We start from the raw sequence: 27,807 nt of genomic DNA on the forward strand, positions 1-27,807 counted from the left end.
TTTCAAGACAATTTGAATTTATTCGGAAAAAAATATGATTATATATAATTACCAGAGGTCAAAGTTTAGAATTTATACCAAATTGAATTTATACCAAATAGCTGTTTGCGGGCAGTAGAAATACAGGTAATTATTTGGGGTTTATTTTGATTTTAATATTTCTGCCAGAAGTGTACATTGTTGGTTTAATAAAAACAATAAAAGTTAAAACGAACAAACATCCCATGGGACCTCATTGTCTGCAGACTCATTTCAAGCTCCTCTACAAGGCATTTGAGGCCATCTGAAGTCCCTCCCACTGGCGACTGCTTGTTCACCCAGGACACTCGGCTAGGACCTTCCCCTCGCCTGTCGGGCTGTTTCCTCCCTCTCTGTCCACCTGTTCTTGCTTAATAACAACTGCACTGGCTATGGGCCAGGCATTCCTCTAAGGGCTTTTGCACATTATCTCATTTTCCTCACGGCTACCCTCTGAGTGACATGATGCTGTCGTACTCAACAAAAAGATGAGAACACAAGGCTGAGCCAGGTGAGGTGACTTCCATGACCACACAGGTATAGGTAAGGCTGGGACGAGAGTGCTGGCTGGCTGCGCAGATAGCAAGACTCCCGTCCACAACATTCCCCTCCTCTGTCACAGTGATCTTACTTTGTCCCACTTTCCCCGGGTAGCTCTTAACATGGCATTACTTAAGTCTCAGGCCAGCTGTCAACCTCCTAAGGAAGCCTTCCCTGAATCTTCCCTCACTAACAAGCCAAGCTAGGCTTTCCTCCTCTGTGCCCCTCAACCCTCCTACGCAGAGCATGACCACTGCCATCAGCCATCGCGTTAAAATACTCTTCTTCCCGTCTATTGTGAACTCCTGGTTCATGTTTGTAACCCAGTTTGAGCCCCCTAAGAGGCACTTGATCATTATCAGTTAAATGAATTGAACCTCAAATCAATTCATTTCCCCATCTGTCAAAATCTGATCTGGCTCCACTGATTCATCTGCAAAGGATTGCTCCTTCTTTGGAACTGCCACAGTTCAGTGACTTACCAGTTGCTACTCAGTTTCCATTCATTGCATTTTACATGGCTGGAGCCTAGGTAGAGATTGAGTCTTACAGTTCCCTCCTGCCTTCTACTGCCTCCACCGCCATTCCTGTTCATGCATGTGTTGATAAGCTGGGGAGCTTTATTCTGAGTGAAGGATAGAGTGGTAGCAAGCAAGAGAGATGGGACAGGCAATGGAGTGAGGAGCCACAATAACAAAGGACAGGATGGACTGCCCAAGGTTAAGGTCTTCCCACAGGGAAAAGGAAAGCAGGAGAAACACAGTCAACTATTGCTTTGAAGCCCAAGAGATGAAAACCAACCCAGAGCGGAGGAAAAGCACTTGTCTGCAAGCTTTGCCTGAACAGTAGGGTCTGTGTCCAGAGAGAATATGGGTTAGTGCTAAAGCAGTAAGAGCTGTGGCCAGCAGAGCTGGGAATGGACAACCTACCCAGTGCATCTGCCACAGAGTGGTACAAGTCTTCTTCTCCAAGTGGCTTATAGGCATCAGTCCCCTTAGAGAGGGCCAGAGCTCAGAACCATGAGTGGATGTGTGCTAGAGAAAACCAGAGACCCACCCCTCCCCAGGCCATAACTGGGCACATTTTGAAAGGCTGGGAGGGTGGCACTGTGATCCTATGGTCAGGATCCTGCAAAATTCAAGTATTCATGTTAGCATAACCTTATTTATTGCCAAGGCTGGTGAGGTCTGGGGAACTCTGGGTTACATGTAGGTGTCTTTTCTTCATCACAGATATATGAGCTTATTCTGAGCTGGAGCTATGTCCCACTCACTTATGTGTCTCCCATAGGATAATGCTTTGCACATGGTAGAGGAAATTCCCAGTCTCCACTTCAGTGCCCCAAATTACCTCATGTCAACCTCTGGAAGGCTTTCCCTAGGAGGAGTCTTCCCAGAGCCCCATGCATGTCCTTGTTCCTCAGGCTGTAGATGAAAGGGTTCATCATGGGGGTCACCACAGCATACATCACTGTGGCTACTGAGTCCTTCATGGAGTAAGTTTGGAGGGGCTGCAGATATACCATACCAAGTGTCCCATAGAAGAGGGAGACCACAGCCAAATGTGAGGCACAGGTGGAGAAGGCTTTGTACTTCCCAGTCACTGAGGGTATTTGGAGAATAGTTCTGACAATCCGGACATAGGACATGATCATGAATCCTAAGGGGGTAAGGAAGATAAAGCAGCCTGTGGCAATCAGCACCGTGTGATTGACTTGGGTGTTAGAACACGCGAGCCTCAGCAGGACATACATCTCACAGAAGATGTAGTGGATCTTCCGGGAACCACAGAAGGTCACCCTGGTCATGAGGAGGGTGTGGGTGAGGCCATAGAGGACAGAAAGTGCCCAACACAAGGTGAGGAGCAAAATGCAGAGTCCAGGGCTCATGGCCGTGGTGTAACGGAGGGGGCGGCAGATGGCCACATAGCGGTCATATGCCATTGTGGCCAGGATGAGGTTGTCCAGGGCCACCAAGGAGACGAGGAAGTAGAGCTGCGTCAGACACCCTGCATAGGAGATGGCTTTGTTCTGAGACTGAAGGCTCACCAGCATCTTGGGGATTGTGTTGGTGACGAAGAAGAGGTCGGTGAAGGAGAGGTTGGCCAGGAAGAAGTACATGGGAGTGTGCAAGCGGGGGTCAAAGCTGATGGCCAGGATGATGAGCACATTTCCCACCACTGTGACCAGGTACATGGACAGGAACATCCAGAATAGGATCCGCTGCTGCTCAGGACTCTCCGAGATCCCCAGGAGCAGGAACTCGGAGTCTCCACTCTGGTTGCTTCCGTGCATTTTCCCAACTGTCCGCAACATAGGCACCAATGAATATGAACATTCATATAAGCAAAATTAACTATTTTATTAGAATTAAAATGTCTTAGATTAAATTTTATAATTTTAAAATTTTATTATCAAAGTATGATTGATATGCAATTTATATTAGTTTCAGGTGTACAACGGGATTTGAAAATTCTATACATTATACAACACTCACCTCAGTAAGTGTAGTCATCTGTCACCGTATGATATTATTACAATTTTATCGACTATATTACCAATCCTATACTTTTCATTTCTGCGGCTTATTTTTTAACTGGAAATTGGTACCTCTTAATCTCCTTCACCTATTTCACCCATCCACACACCCACCTCCCTTCTGGCAGCCACCAGTCTGTTCTCTGCAATTTAAGAGTCTGTTTGGTGAGTTTTTTTGTTTGTTTCTTTTGCTTTTTATACTCTACGTATAAGTGAAATTTCAGGCAAGGGAAATAAAAGCAAAAATAACCTACTGGAACTACACCAAAATAAAAAGATTTGCACAGCAAATGAAACCATCAACAAAACAAAGTCAGCCTAGTGAATGGGAGAAGATATTTATTTGTAAGTGATACATGTAAAAAAGGGTTAATATTCAAAATATATAAAGAATTTACACAACTCAACACCAAAACCCCCAAACAATCCCATTTAAAAAAATTTTTTTAACGTTTATTTATTTTTGAGACAGAGAGAGACAGAGCATGAACGGGGGAGGGGCAGAGAGAGAGGGAGACACAGAATCGGAAGCAGGCTCCAGGCTCTGAGCCATCAGCCCAGAGCCCGACGCGGGGCTCGAACTCACGACCGCGAGATTGTGACCTGAGCTGAAGTCCGATGCTTAACCGACTGAGCCACCCAGGCGCCCCCAAACAATCCCATTTTAAAAAATGGGCAGAGGACCTGAATAGATGTTTTTCCAGAGAAGACATCTAGATGGCCAACAGACACGTGAAAATATGCTCGACATCACTCATCATCAGGGAAATGCAAATCAAAATCACAATATCACCTCACACCATTCAGAATGGCTAATATCAAAAAGACAAGAAACAAGAAGTGTTGGCAAGAATGTAGAGAAAGGAACCCTAGGGCACTGTTGGTGGAGATGCAAACTGATGCAGTCACTGTAAAAAACAATATGGAGGCGCCTGGGTGGTTCAGTAGGTTAAGCATCCGACTTCCGCTCAGGTCATGATCTCGCAGTTTGTGCGTTCAAGCCCCATGTCGGGCTCTGTGCTGACAGCTAGGAGCCTGGAGCCTGCTTCGGATTCTGTGTCTCCTTCTCTCTCTGCCCCTCCCCCTCTTGTACTCTGTCTTACTCTATCAAAACTAAATAAACATAAAAAAAAATTTTTTTTAAACCCAGTATGGAGGCTCCTCCAAAAATTAAAAATATAATATTTTAAGTTAACAACAAACTAATAACAGGCACAAACACATAATGGGGAAATCTTTACGCAATTCAGTCATTCCAGCAACTTCCATTCTGGCATACCTAATATTACAGGAATAATGTCTATGTCTTATTTAAAATTCTATCATCTTACAATACTCTAGAAATGTTTAAAGATCTGGGGTGCCTGGGTGGCTCAGTCAGTTAAGCATCTGACTCTTAGTTTTGGCTCAGGTCATGCACCCCTAGGGTAGTACTTTAAATTGTGTTATTCAATAAATGGTATTGGGATAGCTGTCTATTTAAGGGAAAACATTAGACCAACATTTCATATTGTACCAAAAACAGTTTAAAAGTATTTAAGATTAGGGGCACCTTGCTGGCTCGGTTGGTTAAGTGACCGACTCTCGACTTTGGCTCAGGTCATGATCTCATGATTCCTGGGATGGAGCCACACCACACGTAGGGCTCTGTGCTGACAGTGTGGAGGCTGCTTGGGATTCTCTCTCTCTCTCTCTCTCTCTCTCTCTCTGCACCCCCTCATCACTCATGCTCTCTCAAAATAAATAAATAAGCTTTAAAAAAAGTATTTAAGATTAAAACAGTTTATTGTGTCTTTTTCTTTTGAAAATCTACTGTAAGTGGAATAAAAGCTTTCAAAAAAATGAGAGAATATAACTAGACTGGATTTAATTTACCAAGTGGAGATAAATAACCACTTCCCATATTTTGATGTTTTTTTTTGTTGAGACAAAGAAGGACAAAAAAGCAGTCAGTCTTATGAAGTCCTGAGCGAAGAGCCTTGTAGATAGTGATGTGTGTGCAAAGTCCCTGAGGAAGGGTTTGCTGTGTCTACAGAATAAGTAAGGGCCAGTGTGGCAGAGTGAGGAGGGTATCGGTGAGATATGAAGTCATGCAGGCCAGCAGGGTCCAGAGCAGGCTGTCTTGTTAAGGTTTTAAACTTTTATTGTAAGTGCAGTTAGGAGCCGTAAAGGATTTTAAGCAAAAGAGAGTATATATCTTCAGCAATTATTTTTCTATTTGTAATTTATGATAGTATTGTAATAATCAGATATGGATGTGGCATTTTTGATCAGATGCTTTTTCACTGTTTATCACTGATAATAACTTTCCTGATATTAAACCATATTGTTTTTTCTTATTTATAAGTAGGATTGGTCCATAGCTTTCTTTTTGTATGTGCCAGTCTTTTTACTCTTTATTATGACATCTGTGTTAACTTCCATTTTAAACTTGTATTCACTTTATTGTTAACTTCTAATTTGAAATGTACCCATCCCCTTAAATGTACATTTTTAAAGATATTCATGGATTCTTTCCAAATAAAATTAGCTTTTTACTGTATTGCAATCTATTAATTATAAATAAAAAAATTCATTATGGAAATTCAAGCAACACAGAAAAATGTAAAAAAAAAAAAAAAAAGAAAAAGTAAAAATCACCCCAGATTCCATTAGCATTTTGGTGAAATTCTTTCAGTTTTTTCATTAAATCATTTTTATTCACTCAACAATGCACTGGAGAACATTGTCTAAATCAATATTTTCATCATTTTTTTTTTAATTTTTTTTTTCAACGTTTATTTATTTTTGGGACAGAGAGAGACAGAGCATGAACGGGGGAGGGGCAGAGAGAGAGGGAGACACAGAATCGGAAACAGGCTCCAGGCTCTGAGCCATCAGCCCAGAGCCCGACGCGGGGCTCGAACTCACGGACCGCGAGATCGCGACCTGGCTGAAGTCGGACGCTTAACCGACTGCACCACCCAGGCGCCCCTATTTTCATCATTTTTAATGGTTGTATACTATTTCATTTTATGATAATACCACACATACTTCTATCAATATTCTGATGATGGATATGTAGATTTTTTCCCCCATTTTCTCTGTTACAGAAATATGGTGAATATTTTTGTACATACATGTTTGGATATATTTTTATAGTCAAAGGGATGCATGCTTTCCATTTTCATACATATTGCCAGAGTGTCCTCCAAAAAGATAGTTTCAGCTCCCACTCCCCAAAGTAATGTCATGGAAACTGTCAGTCTCCTTCATCGTTGCCAATCTCACTTGTGAAACACTTTTTAATTTTTACAGCTTTCATTACAAGTAAATCAAGATGAAGAGAAAGAAGTTTTTTAATTAACTCAATACCTCAAGGAAATAGCAAAGTGGACTTTTTAAGGCTAAGTCACAAGTATTGAGAAAGGTATCTCTTGAAGAAGCAAGCACAATAGTCTTAAATTAGACTGGCAGCTATTGAAGATACTTGAGATCCAGGAACTTTATGCTTTATGCTAGAAATCACTGTGGTCATGCTGAACATGGAAGCAAATACCAGACTGCTTATACCTGGTCTTCCAGTGTTCTGTAAATTGAATTTTGTATTTCCTGAAGGTCAGAGAAATCTGCTATAAAGTACATTTTCACACACACACACACACGCACACGTGGAGTTACTCTTGAAAAAGATTTTCTCCACATTGCTGGGTATTTTCCACACACACCAAAAAGGAGAAAAATGTACACTCAGCAGTGTCATTTTGTGATTCTGGAAACAAACAAACAAAAGAACATGCTTTTGATTAAGTACTTTTTAGTTCTAGAAATTTATCTTAAGACTATAGCCAGAAAAAATGTAAAAAAAAATGTATGTATGTGTATCAGAGACTTGTTAGTAATAGGAAAAATGTAGAAACAACATAAACATTCAACAGTAGATATTTTGCTTAAAAAATTACAGAATAGGGGCGCCTGGGTGGCTCAATCAGGTTAAGTGTCCGACTTCAGCTCAGGTCGCTATCTTGTGATCCCTGTGTTTGAGCCCCGCATCAGTCTTTGTGCTAACAGCTCAGAGCCTGGAACCTGCTTCAGATTCTGTGTCTTCCTCTCTCTCTGCCCCTCCCCTGCTCATGCTCTGTCTCTCTCACTCTCAAAAATGAACAAATGTTAAAAAAACAATACAGAATAGGCAAATCCGTAGAGACAGAAGGTAGACTAGTGGTTGCCAGGGGTGGTGGGAAGGGTGAAATGGGAGTGACTGTTAATGGGTACTGGGCTTCTTTGGGGAGTCACGAAAGTGTTCTAAAATTAGATTGTGGTGATAGTTGCACAATTCTGTGACTGTATTAAAACCATTGAGCTGTATACTTTAAATGGGTTAATTTTAATAGTATTGACTTACATCTCAATAAAGCTGTTCTAAAAAATTATGTAATCCATTAAATATATCCATGATTATGGACATCAAAAGTGATAAAAAAAAACCTTTCTCATTTATATATGCAAAGATTTTTGCAATAACAGCTAAATTAAAATTTCAGCTTCCTCTTACACAATAAAATAGAAAACGTGCAGGTTAATCTGTCTCGAGCTAGTGATGTGTACCCCGTGTTGTGACGATGAGAAGGAGGAACAGGGAAATACACCCTCCACAACCAGCTGGGTGCCTGGATTCAGGGCTCTCTCAGGCTCCTGACTGATAGGAGTGAGGTCAGAGGCAGGTAACAGGGCTGGACACTCAAGGGACATTGGCCCATCTGCTTTCTAGTCCTCAAGGCAAGTGTCCCCCACACCTTCATGTGCATCAGAATCACCTGTGATGCAGATTTTTAAAAGAGGTTCAGATCCTTGAGATGAGTTGGTGTCTCTGTGCTGAGAACCAAGTCCTTTTTAGCCATCACCTGGTGGTTCTGATTGTACAGAAATGCTGGTCTGAATCTGTAAGACTCAGCAGGTTGAACACTTGTGTGGTCAGGTGGCCTTAGAGCCACAAACCCCTCTGCAGGTCTGCTCAGCAGGAGGGCAGAAGCTGTAGGTACAGTTCAGAAAAGGGCTCCCAACACGGTGTTGGAAAACTGGCCTTTCTCACCTCTTCTGTTGCTCCCTAGCTGCAGCAGCTTAAGGAGGCCATGCAACCTCCCCGAGCCTCTCCGTCCCACCCGTGAAGCCTTCCTTGCAGGCTTGGGAACCACGTGCGACAGAGCATGTGACAGCACTTTGTAGAGCACTGAAAAGATTGAAGGGGTTGCTAATTACCTCGAAATACTATAAGTTAGATTATATGAAGAATTTTCAAAGTATGTGAGTGTGTTTGTGTGACTGAGAAAGTGGAGAGGAGAGAAGATAATGAAAGGAAGAGAGAGAAAGAGAGAGAGAGGCTATGATGTCCAAACCTTACCCACAGCTCTGTGCTGGTCTTAGAGCTCACTGGTTCTGTTGCCTCCACTTTTCTCCTCCATTCAATGACAATTCACAGTCAGAACACGAAGCATCTTAAGTAAGACTGTGGGATTCAGGGCTGGAGGGTACAGGTGAAAAGCAGAGGAGCTGGTACCTGGATCTTTGGTCCCCTAATAGAGGAGACCAACTGTAAGTCTGTGGGCGCCCCAGCAAGGCTGGGGGACCCAAGAGCTGGTGCCTGAGTCCCAAGTTCAGGAAGGAAGTGACTGAGTCAGGACTATGTCAGGCCTATTTGTTAGTTTTGGGGCGGCCTCAGGGAAGCAATCCCAAGGCAGCTCCTTCTGACAAACATGGGTAATCACTCCAATGAACAAGGCTATTGGGAAATGGGTCTTATTTACAAGAAGTAAACCAGATTCTCCTTCTCTCTTCTTTCACTTTGTTGCCTCCCCCTCTTTCCTATTTTTGGTGGATAGGATGATTTTAGAACTCCCAAACCATAGATCCTTTCAGCCCATTCTCTCTCTCTCTCTCTCTCTCTCTCTCTCTCTGTTTAATTTTTTAACGTTTACTTATTTTTGAGAGAGAAAGAGCACAAGTGAGAGAGGGGCAGAGAGAGACGGAGACAACAGAATCTGAAGCAGGCTCCAGGCTCCGAACTATCGGCATAGAGCTGGATGGGGCACTTGAGCTCACGAACCATATCATGACCTGAGCCAAAGTTGGATGCTTCACCGACTGAGCCACCCAGGTGCCCCAGCCCGTTCTCTCTCTTACCAAACTCCTAGCACCACTGATTCAGTGATGAAAGGATTCTAGATTCAAACAAGCCCATCTACCCCCCTCCACACCATCTAAATAGAGGAACTGGATTTTTAGCATCCCTGTCTAAAGAACATTTTGTCTTGTCTTCGTATCTCCCTTTGATGGGGAGCTCACTACCTTAAAACCAATTTCAAGGAAAATGCTTCCAGCTTCATGGTGGGAAGTCTCATAGACTTCCATGTGCAGTCCCCATCTAGGACAGAGTAATGCCACAGACACACTGCTAGGGGAGAATGATCTCAGGTTGCTCCTGGCTCCACTACTAGTTGGGCTGTGATTCATTTATTGACTTGTTCTAGGCCCTCAGTTTCTCCCCCTTGAAATCTAACAATAACAAGCCCTCCACTGGTCAAATGATGAGGTGGTCAGAGCTGCGTTGGTGCCACCACCCAGCGACCCCATGGGGGCAGTGTGGAGAGTTGGGCTCTTGCTGCTGCTGAAGTCCTTGCACTCAGTCTTCACAAGCCAAATCCCCTTTTAGGAGCAGCCCAGACAACCAACACCCCTCATCAAAAAACAACCTCAGTTATGGGGGTCTCCCCTCCCTCCTTCTTATTGTATTCATGTATATTTACTGATGGCAGGCATTGGGCTAGGTGCTGGGGAAACCAAGAATGAGATGGACATGATTGCCTCCCTTCATGGAGCTTACAGACCAGTACAGAAGAGATCTTCTAAAAGCAAACAGACAAGGAAAAAACTAATCACAACAATGAGTGTCCCCAGGAAACCATAATCTGAGACAGAGAATAACTGGAGGAGGAGTGGCCACTTTCGTAGATTGGTTGGTCAGGGAAAGTGTGTCTGAGAGACGTTCAAGCTGCCACCGGAGGGCCAAGAAGGTGCCAGCTCCTCTGAGAGTCGGGGAAGGAGCCTTCTAGAGAGAGGGAACAGGATCTTCAAAACCACAGAAGTGTGTTTGAGGGCTGAAAGAATGTCACTGCTAGTGGTTTGTCAGCAAGTCTGTGAGTGGAACAGGTTGAGATGGAGAGGTGTGTAAGGGCAGATCAAGCCAGAAAGTCGTCCTGGTTTTCATGCCATAACTGCAACGAGAAGCCACTGAAGCATTTTCAGCTGGGGGAGCGGGATGGTTTGGCTTAGGTTGAATGGACCACTCTGGTTGCTGCAAGGAGACTGGGCTGGAGGCAGACAGGAACAGAAGCAGAGAGAGCAGGGGCCCAGCAAGTAGGGAAGGTGGCCTGAGCTAGGATGGGAGCAGGAGAGATAGGAAAAGAGATGATCTAGCTATGTTTGGAGACGAATTCGTGAAGCATCAAGAGGGGACTGGATCTTAGAGATACAAGAAACGTTAAAATCAAGGATGATCCTTTATTTCTGACTTGGGGGACCTGGGGAGGGAGCATAATGAATTAATATAGAGAAGAGTTTGAGTTTCTGAGAGGTGAGCAGGGTAGATGGCAAGAAGGTATTTAGGTATAAAACCTCTTAGGTGGTGGCACACATTTGGAAGACATTAGCATATAAAAGATACCTAGAAGGGCATCTAGGTGGCTCAGTCCGTTGAAGGTCTGACCCTTGATTTCAGCCCAGGTCATGATCCCAGGGTCATGGGATCAAGCCCCACATCAGGCTCTGTGCTGAGTGTGGAGCCTGCTTCAGATTCTCTCTCTCCCTCTGCCCCTCTCCCCAGTTCTTATGCGCGCTCTCTCTCTCTCTCTCTCTCAAATGAAAAGAAAAGATGATTAGAGCCATGGAGACATATAATTTGACCCTATAATTCCACGGCTAGGGATACATGTCCTGATAAATCATTCAAAATGGAATCAGCTTATAAACAAAGATATCCATCACAATACTGTTTACAAGTTTAAAAATAAAAGAGCTTAAATGCCCATCAACTAGGAAATGCTTAAGCATATGATGGTACCTATGACAGGTGAAATACTAGGCAACACATTTATGAGCATGGGAAATTTCTTATGTGATAAGACAACAAGAAGGAACACTTTCTATATGTACACAAAAATATTAAAAGTAAATATACCAATATGTGGCATGCAGTTGTCTCTGGGTGATGGGATTAGAGGTGATATTTACTTATGCTTGTTTCCCAATGGACCAAGATCTAGGGTATCTCTGGGTGAGAATCACTCATTCCTCTCAAGGTCTGCAGGCCCCAGCCCAAAATTTGGGGCCTAGAAGACATTGGTAGTGTTTGCCTATTGGGAGGTTATTTGGTTAAGGTTCCATTCAGCAAGATTTGGCTTCCTCCATACTCCTCAGCTCAGATGCTAATCACTGAGAAACTACTACGGTCCATGGATGCTTGCCCAATACATTTGGGATTGGGAGTTTCTTGAACAGTATCCGGAGAAGGAGGCTCTGAAGTCCCTCAGAGCAGCATGACATTGGATAAAACTGACATACAGTCCTCCAGAAACATGATTGCCGGCCACCAGGACTTTAAGTCTCTCAAAGCTACACAGAGACACAAAGAAGCAACCTTAACTACTTCTTTGAACATGAGTTGACAAATACATCTGGACAGAATGCCATATGCTTTCATGAGCACTTAAAGGAAAATATCAAGGTCCTTGTCCTCAGTCAAGCATTCAGGCCCTCACTTTTTATCTGCAGACATTTGCTGATACCTAATGGGTGTCGATCCCTGCCCTGGATGATGAGGTCACAGAGCTACATCACATATGGGAGAAGTTGGTTTCCAGGTCTCCTGGGACCAGGACATAAACTTGTGCAAAGACAAGATATCTCAGCCTGGATTCTCTTGGAACCCAGAGACAGGGCTGGCTCCATGGAACCCCCCCAGGGAACTGAGGAATTAGGCTGCGAAGTTGCATCAGGGGAATCGCACCAGAACCCGTCATCAGACTGCCTCAAGGCTCCATCTGTTTCCTCACTAATGAGGCTCCAGAGAATTTCTGCTTCTTTTGGCTTTCAGGTTCTGACTAAGATGCTGAATCGATCACTAGGGAAAGTCTCTGCAACCCAGTGAAGCCACATAGTAAGTAAAAGGTTAGATTATTTTTAATGTCTCTGAGAACCTGGTCCTGGAGGCCCTCAGAACAACAAGTTATTATCACTCTCTGAAGCAAAGTGGGGCACAATCTTTGACCTTTCCCCATCCCAAACAGGGATCTCCAAGAGAGGGAAAATAGTGGTGGGGAAAGTGGTTGCTGCTGTCTCGATTTTTGTTTTCTTTGGGTGTAGAATTGAGTAAATTATAGACCCCGATTCAAGGCACATTATCACCTCCATTCCTTGCAAAAGCATGTCTCTGGCTTCATTGTCTTTTATAAGCTCCAATCTCCACTCACTTCTTTTTCCCCTACATAGGCAGCCACTTCGATATACACATGTATCCCCGAAGAATACATCTGTTTGTATGTCGTGTGTTTTATATACACAAAGAATATTATGTTGTAGATCCCATCATGTTTCTTACTTTTTGCACTAACACTATTTTTTATGATCCATTCTCCTTGCTCTATGGACACCAACTCCCTGCTTCTCTTACCTCTTTCCAATCCATTCTCTATATACACCAGAGTAAGTTTCTTAAAGCTTAAGCTGGTCCCTATCACTCTCCTGCTTAACTCATCTCAAGAACTTCCTATTACTATTAGAAAAAATGTAAAACAGCCTATAAGTCCTGCCTGGCCTCACTCCTACAAGTATCTACAAGCCCAACCACTATCCTTCTCTTTCTATTGTTCCCAAAACTTCAGCGGTACTGACTTTCTCTCAGTTCTTTGAATTTACAGAGCTATTTCATCTCAGAGCTTTTGTCTTTGTTTTCCCTCTGCCTGGAACTCTTTCCTCAACTCCTTGAATGGCTTTCTCTTTCTCAGCCTTTGAGCTTCAGCTCAACTGCATAAATTGATACAACCATTTTGGAGAGTCTTTGGCAAAACATTATTATTACCTTGGGTCAGGTTCCCTGGCTTATGGGAATTGTGAGAGTGGTCTATCGAAGGAGTGCCCTCAGAAGAAGATGGGGGTAAGTAGGGACTCAGTACATTAGTTTCAGCCTGGTCTTCAGAGGAACTCAAGAACATAAATTGCATCCAATGAATCAAATCCATCCAGAGGTAAGGAGCTAGCTTTGTCTACCCAGTGTCAGCCAGTCCTTGGCCACTGGCTCCCCCTCTACTTCAGGGCAGTAAAAGGCGGGGGGCGGGGGTGCTTAACTTCTACCACCACAGAAAGGGCAGTCATAAGTCATTAGCAGCCAACATTCACAGCAGCTGGTAGGCAGGGATGAACCAACCAGTGAAAAGCACCAACAGCATGCACTAGTAGGATTTAAGGTGCACCTCGCCCTCCTTCCAGCAATTCATACTTATCAATATACTCTAGAGAACTTTCATTCGCGTACCCGAAGAGAAATGTACAAGAAAGTTCATTTCAGCATTGTTTACAATGGTGAAAGCTAGAAATAACCGAAATATCCTTCAACAGGAGGATAGGTAGACAAATAGTACCATAAACCTATTACGGCAGGAAAAATAATGAACTTGAGTATGTGGATCAACATGAACAAATCTCAAGGACATAATCTGAGTGAAAATAGCAAGTTTCAGAATACATACTGGATGATACCATTGAAATAAAATTTTGAAATATGAAAAACAATGCTAACTCCTTTTGCGGGTGCACAACTTTCAAGTAAAATTATAAAAACATGCATAAGAATGACAAATACAAAGTTAAAGATAGTGATTACCTCTGGAGAAGGAAAAACTAACATGGGATTAGGAGTTCAAAAGTTCTCTCAACTGTAATTCTAATGTTTTATTTAAACACACACACACACACACACACACAGACACACACACACAAGGGCACCTGGGTGGCTCAGTCAGTTCAGCCTCCAACTTTTTTTTTTAATATAGTTTATTGTCAAATTGGCTAACATACAGTGTGCCAAGTGTGCTCTTGGTTTTTGGGGGTAGATTCCCATGGTTCATCGCAACAACCTCTTTGACCTCAGTCACAGCAATTTCTTGCTTAACACATCTTCAAAGGCAAGGGAATTAAAAGCAAAAATGAACTATTGGGACTTCATCATGATTAAAAGCTTATGCACTGCAAAGAAACAATCAACAAAACTAAAAGGCAACCAATGGAATGGGAAAAGATATTTGCAAATGACATATCAGATAAAGGGCTAGAAGCATCCAACCAACTCTTGATTTCAGTTCTGGTCATGATCTCACGATTTGTGAGTTTGGGCTCCGCATTGGGCTCTGCACTGACAGTGTAGATTGGGATTCTCTCTCTCCCTCTCCTCCACCCTCTGACCCTCCACCCTCTGACAATAAATAAATAAACCTTAAAACTAACTAACTAAATAAATACACACACACACACACACACAAAATGACATTTTAAGATTACTAAGCTGAATAGTAGATACACGATTATTTTTATTCTATCTACCAGCCCATGTATTTGTAATCACACTTTAAAAAATTATAGAGAACATCTATTCATGTGGCTCTATGTATACCTAGAGTGATACTTCTTTTGCCTAGTAGTCCACTGTATGTATCCACCAGATTTTATTTACCCATTTGCCAAAGTGGTGAACACCTAACTCCACACTGCTATAAATAACACTGTGATGAATAGCCTTGTGTATGTTTCTCTATAGACTCTAAGACATATTCTCTTAAGCATACACCCGGGAATGAGGCTACTACGTAATAGGAGATAGACAGATGATAATGATAGATAGATAGATAGATAGATAGATTCATGGATGGATGGATATGTGTATATATACACTATATATACATATAATGTATATCCTAGTAGAGATAATCAGGAGAGAAATCTATAGGTACTTAGCAGAATTTTATATATATCTCATATATATACATTTAATTTTAATTTTGCTCTATATAGTTAATTTTAGTTTTGAAAAAGTATGTTTATATCAAAATATATCAAAATATATCTATAAATATATATAATTTTAATTTTGCTAGACATATTTAATTTTAATTTTGTCAAGGACTGATAGATTGCTCTTTTGATTGTCTCTACTAGTTTACCTTCCCATCATAGTACATGCTGTTTTTAGTTTTCTCATATTCTCACCAACTGAGTATCATCAGACTCTAGTTTGACAGTCCAATTGGTGTAAAGTTCATCCCATTACTTTCTGATTTACCAGTGAGGTTTAACATTTCTTCATATTTTGTTAACAATTTGGGTTTCTCTTTATGAAATTTCCTTCTTATATACTTTACCCATCTTTGTTCTAGATTTTATTTCTATCTTCCTTTGGCAGAAGCTTCTTATAAATTCTAGGTATTACTCCTTTGTTGGTTTTCTTTTTTTTCAAGTTTATTTATTTATTTTGAGGGAGACAGAGACAGTGCAAGGAAGGGAGGGACAGAAAGAGAGGAGACAGAGAATCCCAAGCAGGTTCCATGCCATTAGCACGGAGCCCTACATGGGGCTCAAACTCCTGAAACCATGAGATCATGACCTGAACTGAAAGCAAGAGTCGGATGCTTAACCAACTGAGCCACCCAGATGCCTCTCCTTTGCTGGTTTTAAAATAAAGCTTCAGGACACCTGGGTGGCTCAGTCGGTTAAGCATCCGACTTCCACTCAGGTCATAATCTTGCGGGTTTGTGAGTTCGAGCCCCACAAGGGGCTCTGTGCTGACAGCTCAGAGCCTGGAGCCTGCTTTGGAATCTGTGTCTCCCTCTCTCTCTGCCCCTCCTCCGCTCACATTCTGTCTCTCTCTGTCTTTCAAAAATAAACGTTAAAATAAGATAAAATTAAGCTTCTATGAACATTTGTGTCCAGGTTTTTTAATAAACATAAGTTTTTCTCTCTCTGGGATAAATTCCAGGGAATGCAATTGTTGGGTTGTATAGTACCTGCATGTTAGTTTCATAAGAAACTGCCAAACTACTGTGTAGACTGGCGGTAACATTTTACATTCCCACCAGCAAAGTATGAGTGGTGCAGTTTCTCTAGATCCTCACCAGCATTTGATGCTGTCACTGTTTATTTTAGCTATTCTGACAAATGTGGTTCAATCAGCCTTTCCCTAATGGTGCCGAACATCTTTCAATGTGCTTATTTGCCATCTGTGTATCCCCCGTGAAATGTTTGTTCATATCTTTTGCTTATTTCCTGATTGTACTTTTTTACCTGTTGTATTTTGAAACATCTTTATACATTCTAGACACTAGTCCTTTGTCCCTTTTACCATTTTGAACAAAGTGTAAAAACCTCACTCCCTTGAAGGAACCCACTAAATAAAAGCTGTGATTGCCTTCTGACATTTTGTGCTCCTTATACAGTAGGCCCACAGGAAAAGATGGTGTCACTTTCCTAACTAGGACTATTGACAATGATTAGCAGGAAGATAGGGTTGCTACTACTTGAGGACAGGAAATAATATGCCTTAAACCTAGGGTATTCACTTGGGTATTTCTTAGTGCTTCCATGTACAGTAATAAATGTTAATGAACAATTTCAGTCACCTGCTACAAAAAGACAAGAGTAAGAACTCACACCCTTCAGGCATGAAGGTCTTATATACTCTACCAGTGGAGAGTAGAGATAACAAACTTTATTTATAACCTTGGGACAACCTACAGTAATGGGGACTGTGTCTTGTCTCACTACCCTTTTGCTTAAAACTTTCCAGCTCATAACTGGCCATCACCTTGAAGGCTATTCTGAATTATGGGTTGTATACCTACCCTAGTTGGGAATAAGTGAAACTCAATGGATTTTAACAAGAACAAATGGAGTCCCTTTATTATAGAATATATATATTTATTTATTTAGAGTCATAAACTCTTTGCCATCCAATATTGACCTTACTTGCTAATATTCTGATCATTGGCCCACTTTCCATGACCTTGCTAATTGAATTTTAGTGAACTAGAATAAAAGGCTGCACAGACTTTTAGAATTAGAAACGTTGCAAAAGACATTTCTCCTTGTGAAAAGTGATAAGTAAAATAAATGAGTAAATAAGCAACTCTTAACATATTAACTTTAAAGCACGAAGCAAAATCTTGATTTTCCTTAACAATATCAAAGTCACGAAGCGACTCAGGGAGGGGAGTTGTCATAGACATATGTGGGCATCAGAAGTGAAAAGCCTGAGGTAGAGACTTCTGAGGTGAGGATCTAGAGAAAAGCCTGAGGTAGAGACTTCCCTGGAGGGCATGGAGGACACCTGCAGTATCACCTCGGAGGTCCCTGGCCCAAGGAAAAGAAGACTTTGCCCCTGAGACATCTCGCCAGGGCACACTTCATGTCCTTGTTCCGCAGGCTGTAAATGAAGGGGTTCAGCAGGGGAGTTACCACTGTGTACATGACAGCAGCAGCCGTATCCTCTTCTATGGAGTTGGAGGAAGAGGATGAGGGGCACAGATAGGCCCTGATCACTGTCCCAAAGAAGAGGGCAACAACAGCAAGGTGGGACCCACATGTAGAAAAGGCTTTGTGCCTTCCCTGGGCAGAGGGGACTCTGAGGATGGCTGAAACAATGTGGATATACGAGACCAGGATGAGTATAAAGGGGATTAAAATGACTGCTCCTCCCAAGAAGAGCAGCACAAGCTCATTGACCTGAGTGTCAGAGCAAGACACTTTCATCAGAGGTCCCAGATCACAGAAGAAGTCAGGAATGATCTTCTTAGAGCAAAAGGAAAGTCGAAAGATGAGGAAAGTGTGGGTCATGGCAACAAGACTCGTAAGGACCCAGCAGGCAGTAACCAGGAGGGTGCAGCGCTGGCGGCTCATGACTATCTTATAGTGGAGAGGGTGGCAGATGGCCACGTAGCGGTCATAGGCCATTGTGGCCAGGAGAAAGATGTCCATGTCCCCAAAAGTCAAGAAGAAGTAAAGCTGGGCCAAGCATCCCGCATAGGAAATGGACCTGCTCTGGGTCTGGATATTCACCAGGGCCTTGGGCACAGTGCTGGAGGTGAAAAGGATGTCAGCACAGGACAGGCTGGCGAGGAAGAAGTACATGGGTGTGTGAAGACGTGCGTCGGTGCCAATGGCCAGAACGATGAGCAGGTTCCCAGTCACGGTGACCACATACATGCACAGGAACAGCAGGAAGAGGATGCGCTGCTGCTCTGGCCGCTCGGAGAGTCCCCAGAGGAGGAACTCCAAGATGCTGGTCTGGTTCCCTCCTGCCATGAGCCCAGAAGCTAGAGAAAGAGAACTCCACTGAGACCCACGAAAACTCTCTAAACATACTTTACTCTAGATGATTGATAGGTATGCCATTCTCTGAACCCGAGAGAAGAATGAATGACCGTATTGTATCTGTACTGATCACACATTGTGTGCACTGTATATTTTTATTAAAACTTACAATGTGCTAGGAATTTTATTAAAAATACAATGTGCTAGGAAGTGTGAGAGACACAATTTAAGAGAATTAAAGTAGATTTCTTTCCTGGTTTATTTCTCCACACTCTGTTCTGTCCCAGATTTCTTTAGTTATAATTTCTGTTTCTTCAGCTATACTCTCAAGGGCGTCAAGAAGTTTTCCTTCATCCACTCATTCATTTATTCATTCATTCCACAGAGACTAAGCACCAGCTCTGGACCTGGTAGAGTGCCAGGCAAATAAGACACTGATAATCCTTACCTGTGGAGAATTTTCAATCTAATGGGATAGACATAACTGCCTATGTTGAAATCCTATAAAAATTTTTTTTAATGTTTTCATTTATTTTTGATAGAGAGAGAGAGAGACAGACAGAGCACAAGCAGGAAGGGGCAGAGAGAGAGGGAGACACAGAATCAGAAGCAGGTTCCAGACTCTGAGCTGTCAGCACAGAGCCCAATGCGGGGCTTGAACTCATAAACTGTGAGATCATGACCTGAGCTGAAGTTGGACACTTAACCAACTGAGCTACCCAGGTACCCCTAAGTCCTATAATATTTTGATTCAGGGTTCTCTACCCATTCAACTGCCCACAAATCACTCTCAGACCCCAGACAACCTGTTCTGATCCTTCATGCCCAAAATTTCATATCATCCATTCTGTCAGAAATCAATTTAACAATCAGCTTTTTAATAAAGATATGTACAGGTAACTCTTCTTCAGTTATCTGTGATAACCAAAAAGAAACCATAATCTCCAGTCTCCAAAATCTCCAAAACTGGTTGTGTACACACACACACACACACACACACACACATTTCTGAGACAAAGCAGACTGAGGCAGAAAAGGAAGGCTTTCTGGGCCATAAATGTAGTTCAGGATCTTAGCAGATGGATGAGGGCAGCCTATCAAGGCAAACTCTTGAACAAAGGCCAGGCAGTAGGAAGCCCTAGACAGGGTCAGAGATGGGGTGGATAGGTTTCGAGTGTGAGGTAGAGGAGGGATTGTAATGTAAGAGAATGTTAGAAAGGGAACTAAGAGTCAAATTTGGGAATGTTTGGAATGGAAAGTAAAGAATCTGGAACTTTATTCTGTATGTTAGAAGGACCACAAAAGCTATTTTGAACAGGAAGTGCTCTCAGTGCTTGAGTGGGCTCAATACATGAAAATCGCACTTTCGCATGTGTGGAACCAACTGAGGGTTAGTCATGGAGTCGGTCAGTCAGATGGAGAAAAAGAATCATCTTTGTTACTGAAAAAGACTAGGTTGGAGAATCCATCTCAGCTGTGTTCACTGAGTTTTGTAATACTCCTCCAAAATTAAATCTATTTTCCCTTTCACAGGCTTAGCTGGACTATCATGGGCCACTGCACAGGGGAAGAGCCTGCATTAGTAAAACATGAAATGTGGAAGAACAAAACAAAGTGAGTTTTTTCTGAAAGTGATCAGATTCCTAATGAGAACAGAGAAGCTAAGTCCCAAAATTCAGCATTTAGAGAAGTCATTCCAGGTATAAGGAGAGTAGAAGGCCAGGGCTATTAGTCTAGAAAGATACATCTGTCCTCCAACGTAGATCAAGTGAGACCATGGGGGGAGGGAAGGGGGAAGAAAAAGTTAGAGAGGGAGGGAGCCAAACCATAAGAGACTCTTAAAAACTGAGAATAAACTGAGGGTTGATGGGGGGTGGGAGGGAGGGAAAACTGGGTGATGGGCATTGGGGAGAGCACCTTTTGGGATGAGCACTGGGTGTTGTATGGAAACCAATTGGACAATAAATTTCATATTAAAAAAATAAATACATAAAATAAAAAGTCAAAAAAATAATAAAAATAAAAAGTAAATAAGAAGAGGGGCACCTGGCTGGCTCAGTTGGTAGAGCATACGACTTTTCATCTTGGGGTCATGAGTTCAAACCCCAATTGGGGGTAGAGTTTACTCAAAAAAAATTTATCCTTAAAAACACTTTAAAAAAAGAACAGAGAATACTAAACAAATTAATAAGATATGTGTGTGAATGTATGTATATGAATTTTAAGTATAAATATATATGTATGTATATGTAAATGTGTATATATAACATATATCACTGTGTTCCAGTAATAGTCATAAATACACTTTACTTTCAAGTTCCTAAAGAGCATCTAAAAAATAGACAATACATAAGGCCACAGAGAAGACTTCAAAAAATTCCACAAAGCAGTAATAACTCAATTCTCTGACAAAATTGCAACAAAAGTAGAAATTATTAACAAAGTCAAAAAACAAAAATAGCCATTCAACCTGGAAAAAAGTTTCAAATACCTCTATTAACTCTCAACTCCAAAAGAGAAATAAAAACCTAAATTTCAGAGTTTTAGAAAACAATAATAGCAATGCTGTGTACCAGAGTCTATGCAATATAATCAAAGGAAAATTCATTGCCTTAAACACTTATGTGAGTAAGAGTAAATAATACATGAATTGGACATCTGACACAAAATGAACAACAAAAATAAACTGTATGTGGACAAGATTAAAGCAAACGTGGAGTTTAAAATCAGAAAACAAATAAAGTAAACCCAACACAGAACAACAACAAAACAGTTTTTTGGTCTTTTTCAACAAGTGGTGCTGAGACAACTGGGTATCCATCTGCAAAAGAATGAATTGGGACCCCCTACCTTAGATCAGACAGAAGTAACTCAAAATGGATCAAAGACCTAGCTGTAAGAGTTAAAAATATAACAATCTTAGAAGAAAATATAGACATAAATCTTCATGACTTTGGATTAGGCAATAGTGTCTTAGATATGACACCAAAGCACACACACAAAAAACAAACAAAAAAAAAAAAAAAAACCAAAACTGCATCTCATCAGAACTTAAAACATTTGTACTTCAAAGGACACCATCAAGAATGTGAAAAGAGATGTGGGAAAGAAGATGGCAGCGTAGGAGGACGCTGGTCTCACCGCGTCCTGCTGACCACTTAGATTCCACCCACATCTGCCTAAATAACCCAGAAAGCTGCCAGAAGACTAGCAGAATGGACTCTCTGGAGCCAAGCGTAGACAACAGGCCCACGGAAGAGGGGCCCCTCCCAAAGCGGACCTCCCCTCCCCCCGCAAGGCAAAGCGAGCTGAGTCTGCCCCTCCCGCCCCTGTGCACCTTGCGGATCCACCCCGGCTCATACGCCAGATCCCATCGAAGCAGCACCACAAGCCTGACAGTGTGCAAGTAGCCCAGACAGGGGCCACACCACTCCACAGGGAGTCCTGCCCCTGGGAGAGGGGAAGATGAGGTACACACCAGTCTGACTGTGGCCCCAGCGTGGGCTGGGGACAGATATCAGGTCTGACTGTGGCCCCACCCACCAATGCAAGTTACTCCAGACAGCACAGGGGAAGAGCCCTGCAGTTCCGCGCCACTCCAGGGACTATCCAAAATGACGAAACGGAAGAATTCTCCTCAAAAGAAACCCCAGGAAGTAGTGACAGCTAATGAACTGATCAAAAACGATTTAAGCAATGTAACAGAAAATGAATTTAAAATAATAGTCATAAAATTAATCTCTGGGCTTGAAAAAAGTATAGAGGACAGCAGAGAATCTATTAGTACAGAGATCAAGGGACTAAGAAACAGTCAGGAGGAACTAAAAAATGCTATAAATGAGCTGCAAAATAAAATGGAGGCGACCACAGCTCGGATTGAAGAGGCAGAGGAGAGAATAGGTGAATTAGAAGATAAAAGTATGGAAAAAGAGGAAGCTGAGAAAAAGAGAGTTAAAAAAAAATCCAGGAGAGGCGCCTGGGTGGCTCAGTGGGTTAAGTGTCTGACTTCAGCTCAGGTCATGATCTCGTGGTCCGTGAGTTCAAGCCCCGCATCGGGCTCTGTGCTGACAGCTCAGAGCCTGGAGCCTGTTTCAGATTCTGTGTCTCCCTCTCTCTTTGACCCTCCCCCGTTCATGCTCTGTCTCTCTCTGTCTCAAAAATAAATAAATGTTAAAAAAATTAAAAAAAAAATCCAGGAGTATGAGGAAGGAATTAGAGAACTAAGTGACACAATTAAACATAATGATATACGCATAATTGGGATTCCAGAGGAGGAAGAGAGAGGGAAAGGTGCTGAAGGTGTACTTGAAGAAATCATTGCTGAGAACTTCCCTGATCTGGGGAAGGAAAAAAACATTGAAATCAAAGAGGCACAGAGAACTCCCTTCAGACATAACTTGAATTGATCTTCTGCACGACATATCATAGTGAAACTGGCAAAATACAAGGGTAAAGAGAAAATTCTAAAAGCAGCTGGGGACAAACATGCTCTAACGTATAAAGGAGACCAATAAGACTAGTGACGGATCTATCTACTGAAACTTGGCAGGCCAGAAAGGAATGGCAGGAAATCTTCAATGTGATGCACAGAAAAAATATGCAGCCGAGAATCCTTTATCCAGCAAGTCTGTCATTTAGAATAGGAGAGATAAAGGTCTTCCCAAACAAACAAAAACTGAAGGAATTCGTCACCACTAAACCAGCCCTACAAGAGATTCTAAGGGGGATCCTGTGAGACAAAGTACCAGAGACATCACTACAAGCATGAAACCTACAGACATCACAATGACTCTAAACCCGTATCTTTCTATAATAACACTGAATGTAAATGGACTAAATGCTCCAACCAAAAGACATAGGGTACCAGAATGGATAAAAAAACAAGACCCATCTATTTGCTGTCTACAAGAGACTCATTTTAGACCTGAGGACACCTTCAGATTGAAAGTGAGGGGATGGAGAACTGTCTATCATGCTACTGGAAGTCAAAAGAATGTGAAAAGACAACCCATAAAGTGGGAGAAAATTTTGCGAATCATATATCGGGTAAGAGATTTTCATCTGGAATATAAAAAGAAAAATCACAGCTCAGAAAGACAACTATTATGATTTTAAAGTGAGCAAAGGATCTGTGTAGACATTTCCCCAAAGAAGACAGTCAATAAGAACATAAGAAATGTTCCATGTCATTAGCCATCAGGGAAACACACATCAAAACCACAATGACACACCACTTCACTATCCTCTAGAATGGCTAGAATCAGTAAATCAGATAAGAAGTGTTGTGGAGGGTTGGGAAAACTTGGAACCCTTATACATGGCTAGTGTGGATGTAAAATGTTTCAGTGTCTTTGGGAAACAGTCTACAAAAGGCTTCTCAAAAGGCTAACCATAGAATTACTCATATGACCCAGCAATTCCACTCCTAAGTATACCCAAGAGAAATGAAAACATACATCCACACGAAAACTTGTACACAGATGTTCATAGCAGCATCATTCATAACAGAAAAACTGAGAATGACCCAGATGTCCATCAACTGGTGAATGGGTAAATAAAATATAGCATATCCATAAAATGAAATAGTATTTTGTATTAAAAAGAAATGAAGTACTTCTACATGCTACAACATGGGTGTACCTTGAAAACATTACACTAAGTGAAAGAAGCCAGACACAGGACAACATATTGTATAATTCAGTTTCGATAGAATTTCCCAAACAGGCAAATGTAGAGAGACAGCAAGTAGATTAGTGACTGCCTAAGGCTTGGAGGGATGGACACGTGGGGGTGATAGCTAAGAAGTGTAGGGTTTTTTCTGGGGGTGATGAAAATGTTGTAAACTTATTATGGTGATTGTTGTACAATTCAGTGAATGCAGAATATGATAAAAGCCATTGAACTGCACACTTTGCATGTATTGGATGGTATGTGAATTGTATATACTGGAAAAAATCAATCTAAGAGATAAGTCACTTGTTAACCCAATCAAGCAACAATAAAAGGGGAGGAGTAGGGAGAGAAACACACAAATAAACTAAATAAGAAATGACAAGGGGGACATAAACTGAAAAAGAAATTATTTAAAATCACAAGACTATTTAGCTAGAGTCCATGCAAATCAATTTGTAATTCTAGATGAAATGAAAAATCCTCGGAGACTACAATGTACCAAAATTAACCCTGGTAGAGGTGAAAAGTATAAGCCAACCACCTTCCATTAAAAAAAAAAAAAAAAATACATGTTAGGGCAATTGGGTGGCTCAGTTGGTTAAGTATCTACTCTTGATTTCAGCTCAGGTCTTGATCTCATGATTCATGAGATCAAGCCCCACATGGGGCTCTGCACTAACAAAGAGATTTTTTATAGCACAGTACTATAAATGTGTTTTCCTTATGATCTTCTTAATAACATTTTCTTTTCTCAAGCTTACCTTACTGTAAGAATTCAGCACATAATACATATAACATCACAAAATATGTATTAATTGAATGTTTATGTTATGAGTAAGGCTTCTGGTCAACAGTAGGCTGTTAATAGTTAAGTTTGGGGAGAGTCTAAAGTTAGGGACAGATTTTCATATTGGGAGGTTCAGCACCCCAACCCTGACATTGTTCAAGGATCAAACGTAATCCTCCTTCAGGGACGGTGGAAAACAACCAACAAAAATACAATATAGCCTACCTGTCAAAGAGCCGCTCCCTAAAGAAGTGTCAGGATCACCGAGTTGAACAGGAGATCCCACAAACTTTAAAAGATAGACAACCTCTTTTCCTTTCTTTTTTTTTTTTTTTTAATTTATGTATTATTTTGAGAGAAGGAGAGGGAGACAGAGAGAACAGAACAGAGAGAGAAAGAGAGAGAGAATCCCAAGCAGGCTCTGTGCTGACAGCATAGAGCTCAATCTTAGAACCTTGAGATCATGATCTGAGGCAAAATCAAGAATCAGGTGCTTAACTGACTGAGCCACCCAGGTGCCCTGGCAATCTCCTTTTCTAGTCGGAATATAGAAAGAGAAGACAAACTTCCAAAATCTTATCATAAAGCAGGGATAATGCTGATTTTAAAATCTGATAAGTATTGTACAAAAAAAGATTTCTGGAGGACATAAGAAAGTCAACTGAAAAACATTAAGACTAGTGAGAATAGTAACATGTAGAATCAACATAAATGAATCAGTCTATCCATATATAAAAACAATATCCAGTTAGAAGATGTTTTGAAAGAGAATAACCCATTTATAATAGCAAACGAAAAAGGCGAAGTACCTAGGAGAAAAAAAAAAACACTTAAAAACAAGTGTTTAAGACCAATATGAGGAACACTTTACAACCCTAAGTAAAGCATTGATTCAGGTAGGAATAAAGAGGATATCAAACGGGGGTAAAGCCATTCAGTGAATGGTTGATGGGGAACTGGGTATTTGTATATGTCAAATTAACACCACGCAGATTCTTTCCTGGTCACAAGCGGGGAAAATGTGACTTTACAATGGAGGAATCAGGTTATCATTTCACAAATCCAGTGGTGAATCTTAGTATCGGCCAATCATGACACACAATATAACATGATGTGTTTTAGCCAAAAACATTTAACTTAAATGTTATCAAACTGCTAGAATAACTTCCAGTTACAGAAATACAGGATGTGAGAGGAAGCTGGCTTCAAAAGGAAACACTCACAGAAGTCCTAAAGGTAGGACACCACAGGAATGCCTCTTAAGCTTTTATGTGCATATGAGTCACCAGGGGCACACAAGTCAATGCAGAATGCAGGGGGCAGGGAGGGGGTCTGATAATCTGCATTTCTAACAAGCTCCCAGGGATGCTGCTGCCCCTGTCAGTGAACCTGACTTTGAGAAAGAAGAGACTGTAATAATCACTTCAGTCAGTCACTGTTGGGAAAAAATGAATTACTAGAGAGGAAGAATCCATAACAAGATTTATAACAACCAGATGCAATGCAAGGTCCAGGATAAAACTCCTATTTTGACAAAACAACTGAAAAGGACACCTCTGGGGATAAGTGGAGAAATTTAAATATAAACTAGGAGTGGATAATAATAAAGAAATGATTATTAATTGGGTTGGTGTGAAAATGCTATGTAAGGCACCTGGAAAAGGTTTTTTTAAAGAGATATACGCTGAATATTTAGGGATGTAATATGATATCTATAATTTACTTTAAAACATTTCAGCAGAAAAATGTGAATTTATAAAATCTACATAAGGTACAAATAATATTAACATGGAGACTCCAGCGAAGATCATCCGGTTTGAAAATACAAACTTGAAATTTTCTCCAAAATTTGAAATGAAAGGGACAGAGATAAAAATAATGGGCAAGGAAATACAGTTAGAAAACCAAATTCCAATGTAAGAATTTAAGAAACCCCCTAAAATAGAAAGCAAAATATGTGAGTCTGATGCAAATCGTATTAAATTGGGAAGAGTCCTGCATTTGAAAATCTAAATGGTTCTCTAAATTCCGCACATAATTATTGAAGGATAAAAGACCCGCAAATTATCATATCTTGGAATGTTTAAATGTCAAAGATAAACACTTCTGAAACAATTGTAAGTAGTGATCAACATTTAGTGAGAGCTTACTCTCCAGAGCACTTTCCTGAGTGTACTTGTTATTGTCTTGTTTAACCTTTACATCACACTACAAAGTAGAAACTATCAGCACCATTTATAGAGAAGGAGACTGGTGTTTAGAAAAATTAAGTAAAAATAAGTTGTTTAGTTCACACAGTTTGCAAGTGGTAGAGTCAAGACTCAAACCCAATGCCCTGAAAATCTAAAACCTCAGTTCTTACCTTCGATTACATCAAGTTGCGCCCCCTCATCTCCTAGGTAAGCGCAAAGCTTCTTCCTCCCCCTTCAAAGGGCAGGTCTGCCTTCAGGCATTGCCAGTTCCAATGCACAGCATTCAATGGACAGATACTACTGAGTGTGAAGCAAACGCCCGGGTGGTGGGAACATCGGAGGATACAGAAAGATGATATAAAGGAGGCTGGATGAAAGAAGATCTATATGACAGATTTTCTCCATTCTAGCAAAAACAAGCTAGAAGTAGAAACGGGAAAATTTCACAGGGGCAAGAGCAAAACTCCTAAGTGCAACAAGAAAGTGTAAGACCTATAGGAAGAAACCTAGAAACCTGGATGGAAGAAGATCAGTCAAGATACAAAAAAAATGGCAAGAAGTACCATGTTCTTAGCTGGGAAGAATTTAAATTTTTTTTTTTAATGTTTATTTATTTTTGAGACAGAGACAGACAGAGCATGAACAGGGGAGGGTCAGAGAGAGAAGGAGGCACA

At 41.3% G+C, this 27,807-nt stretch overlaps 2 protein-coding genes across 2 annotated transcripts; both read right to left on the reverse strand.

Annotated features, from left to right (window-relative positions):
* LOC123603182 (olfactory receptor 1D2) lies at window positions 1-27,716 on the reverse strand. Its single transcript, XM_045487733.1, has 2 exons — window positions 27,304-27,716; window positions 1-2,859 (listed from the first exon to the last, which is right to left on the reverse strand). Exon 2 carries the CDS (start codon window positions 2,849-2,851, stop codon window positions 1,910-1,912), a length of 942 nt encoding a protein of 313 aa, XP_045343689.1. The 5' UTR covers window positions 2,852-2,859; window positions 27,304-27,716; the 3' UTR covers window positions 1-1,909.
* On the reverse strand, window positions 17,484-18,478 carry LOC123603181 (olfactory receptor 1P1-like). The gene has a single exon (XM_045487732.1). The coding sequence runs from the start codon at window positions 18,470-18,472 to the stop codon at window positions 17,507-17,509; it is 966 nt and encodes a 321-aa protein (XP_045343688.1). The 5' UTR covers window positions 18,473-18,478; the 3' UTR covers window positions 17,484-17,506.
* Window positions 27,717-27,807: the final 91 nt, after the last annotated feature.

This window comes from Leopardus geoffroyi, chromosome E1 (genome assembly GCF_018350155.1).
Source record: "Leopardus geoffroyi isolate Oge1 chromosome E1, O.geoffroyi_Oge1_pat1.0, whole genome shotgun sequence".
Taxonomy (NCBI): Eukaryota; Metazoa; Chordata; class Mammalia; order Carnivora; family Felidae; genus Leopardus; species Leopardus geoffroyi.

What these genes read in the sequence shown, in the direction of transcription:
- LOC123603182 (XM_045487733.1), bottom strand. Translation starts at nt 2,851, where the DNA reads ATGCACGGAAGCAACCAGAGTGGAGACTCCGAGTTCCTGCTCCTGGGG.
- LOC123603181 (XM_045487732.1), bottom strand. Translation starts at nt 18,472, where the DNA reads ATGGCAGGAGGGAACCAGACCAGCATCTTGGAGTTCCTCCTCTGGGGA.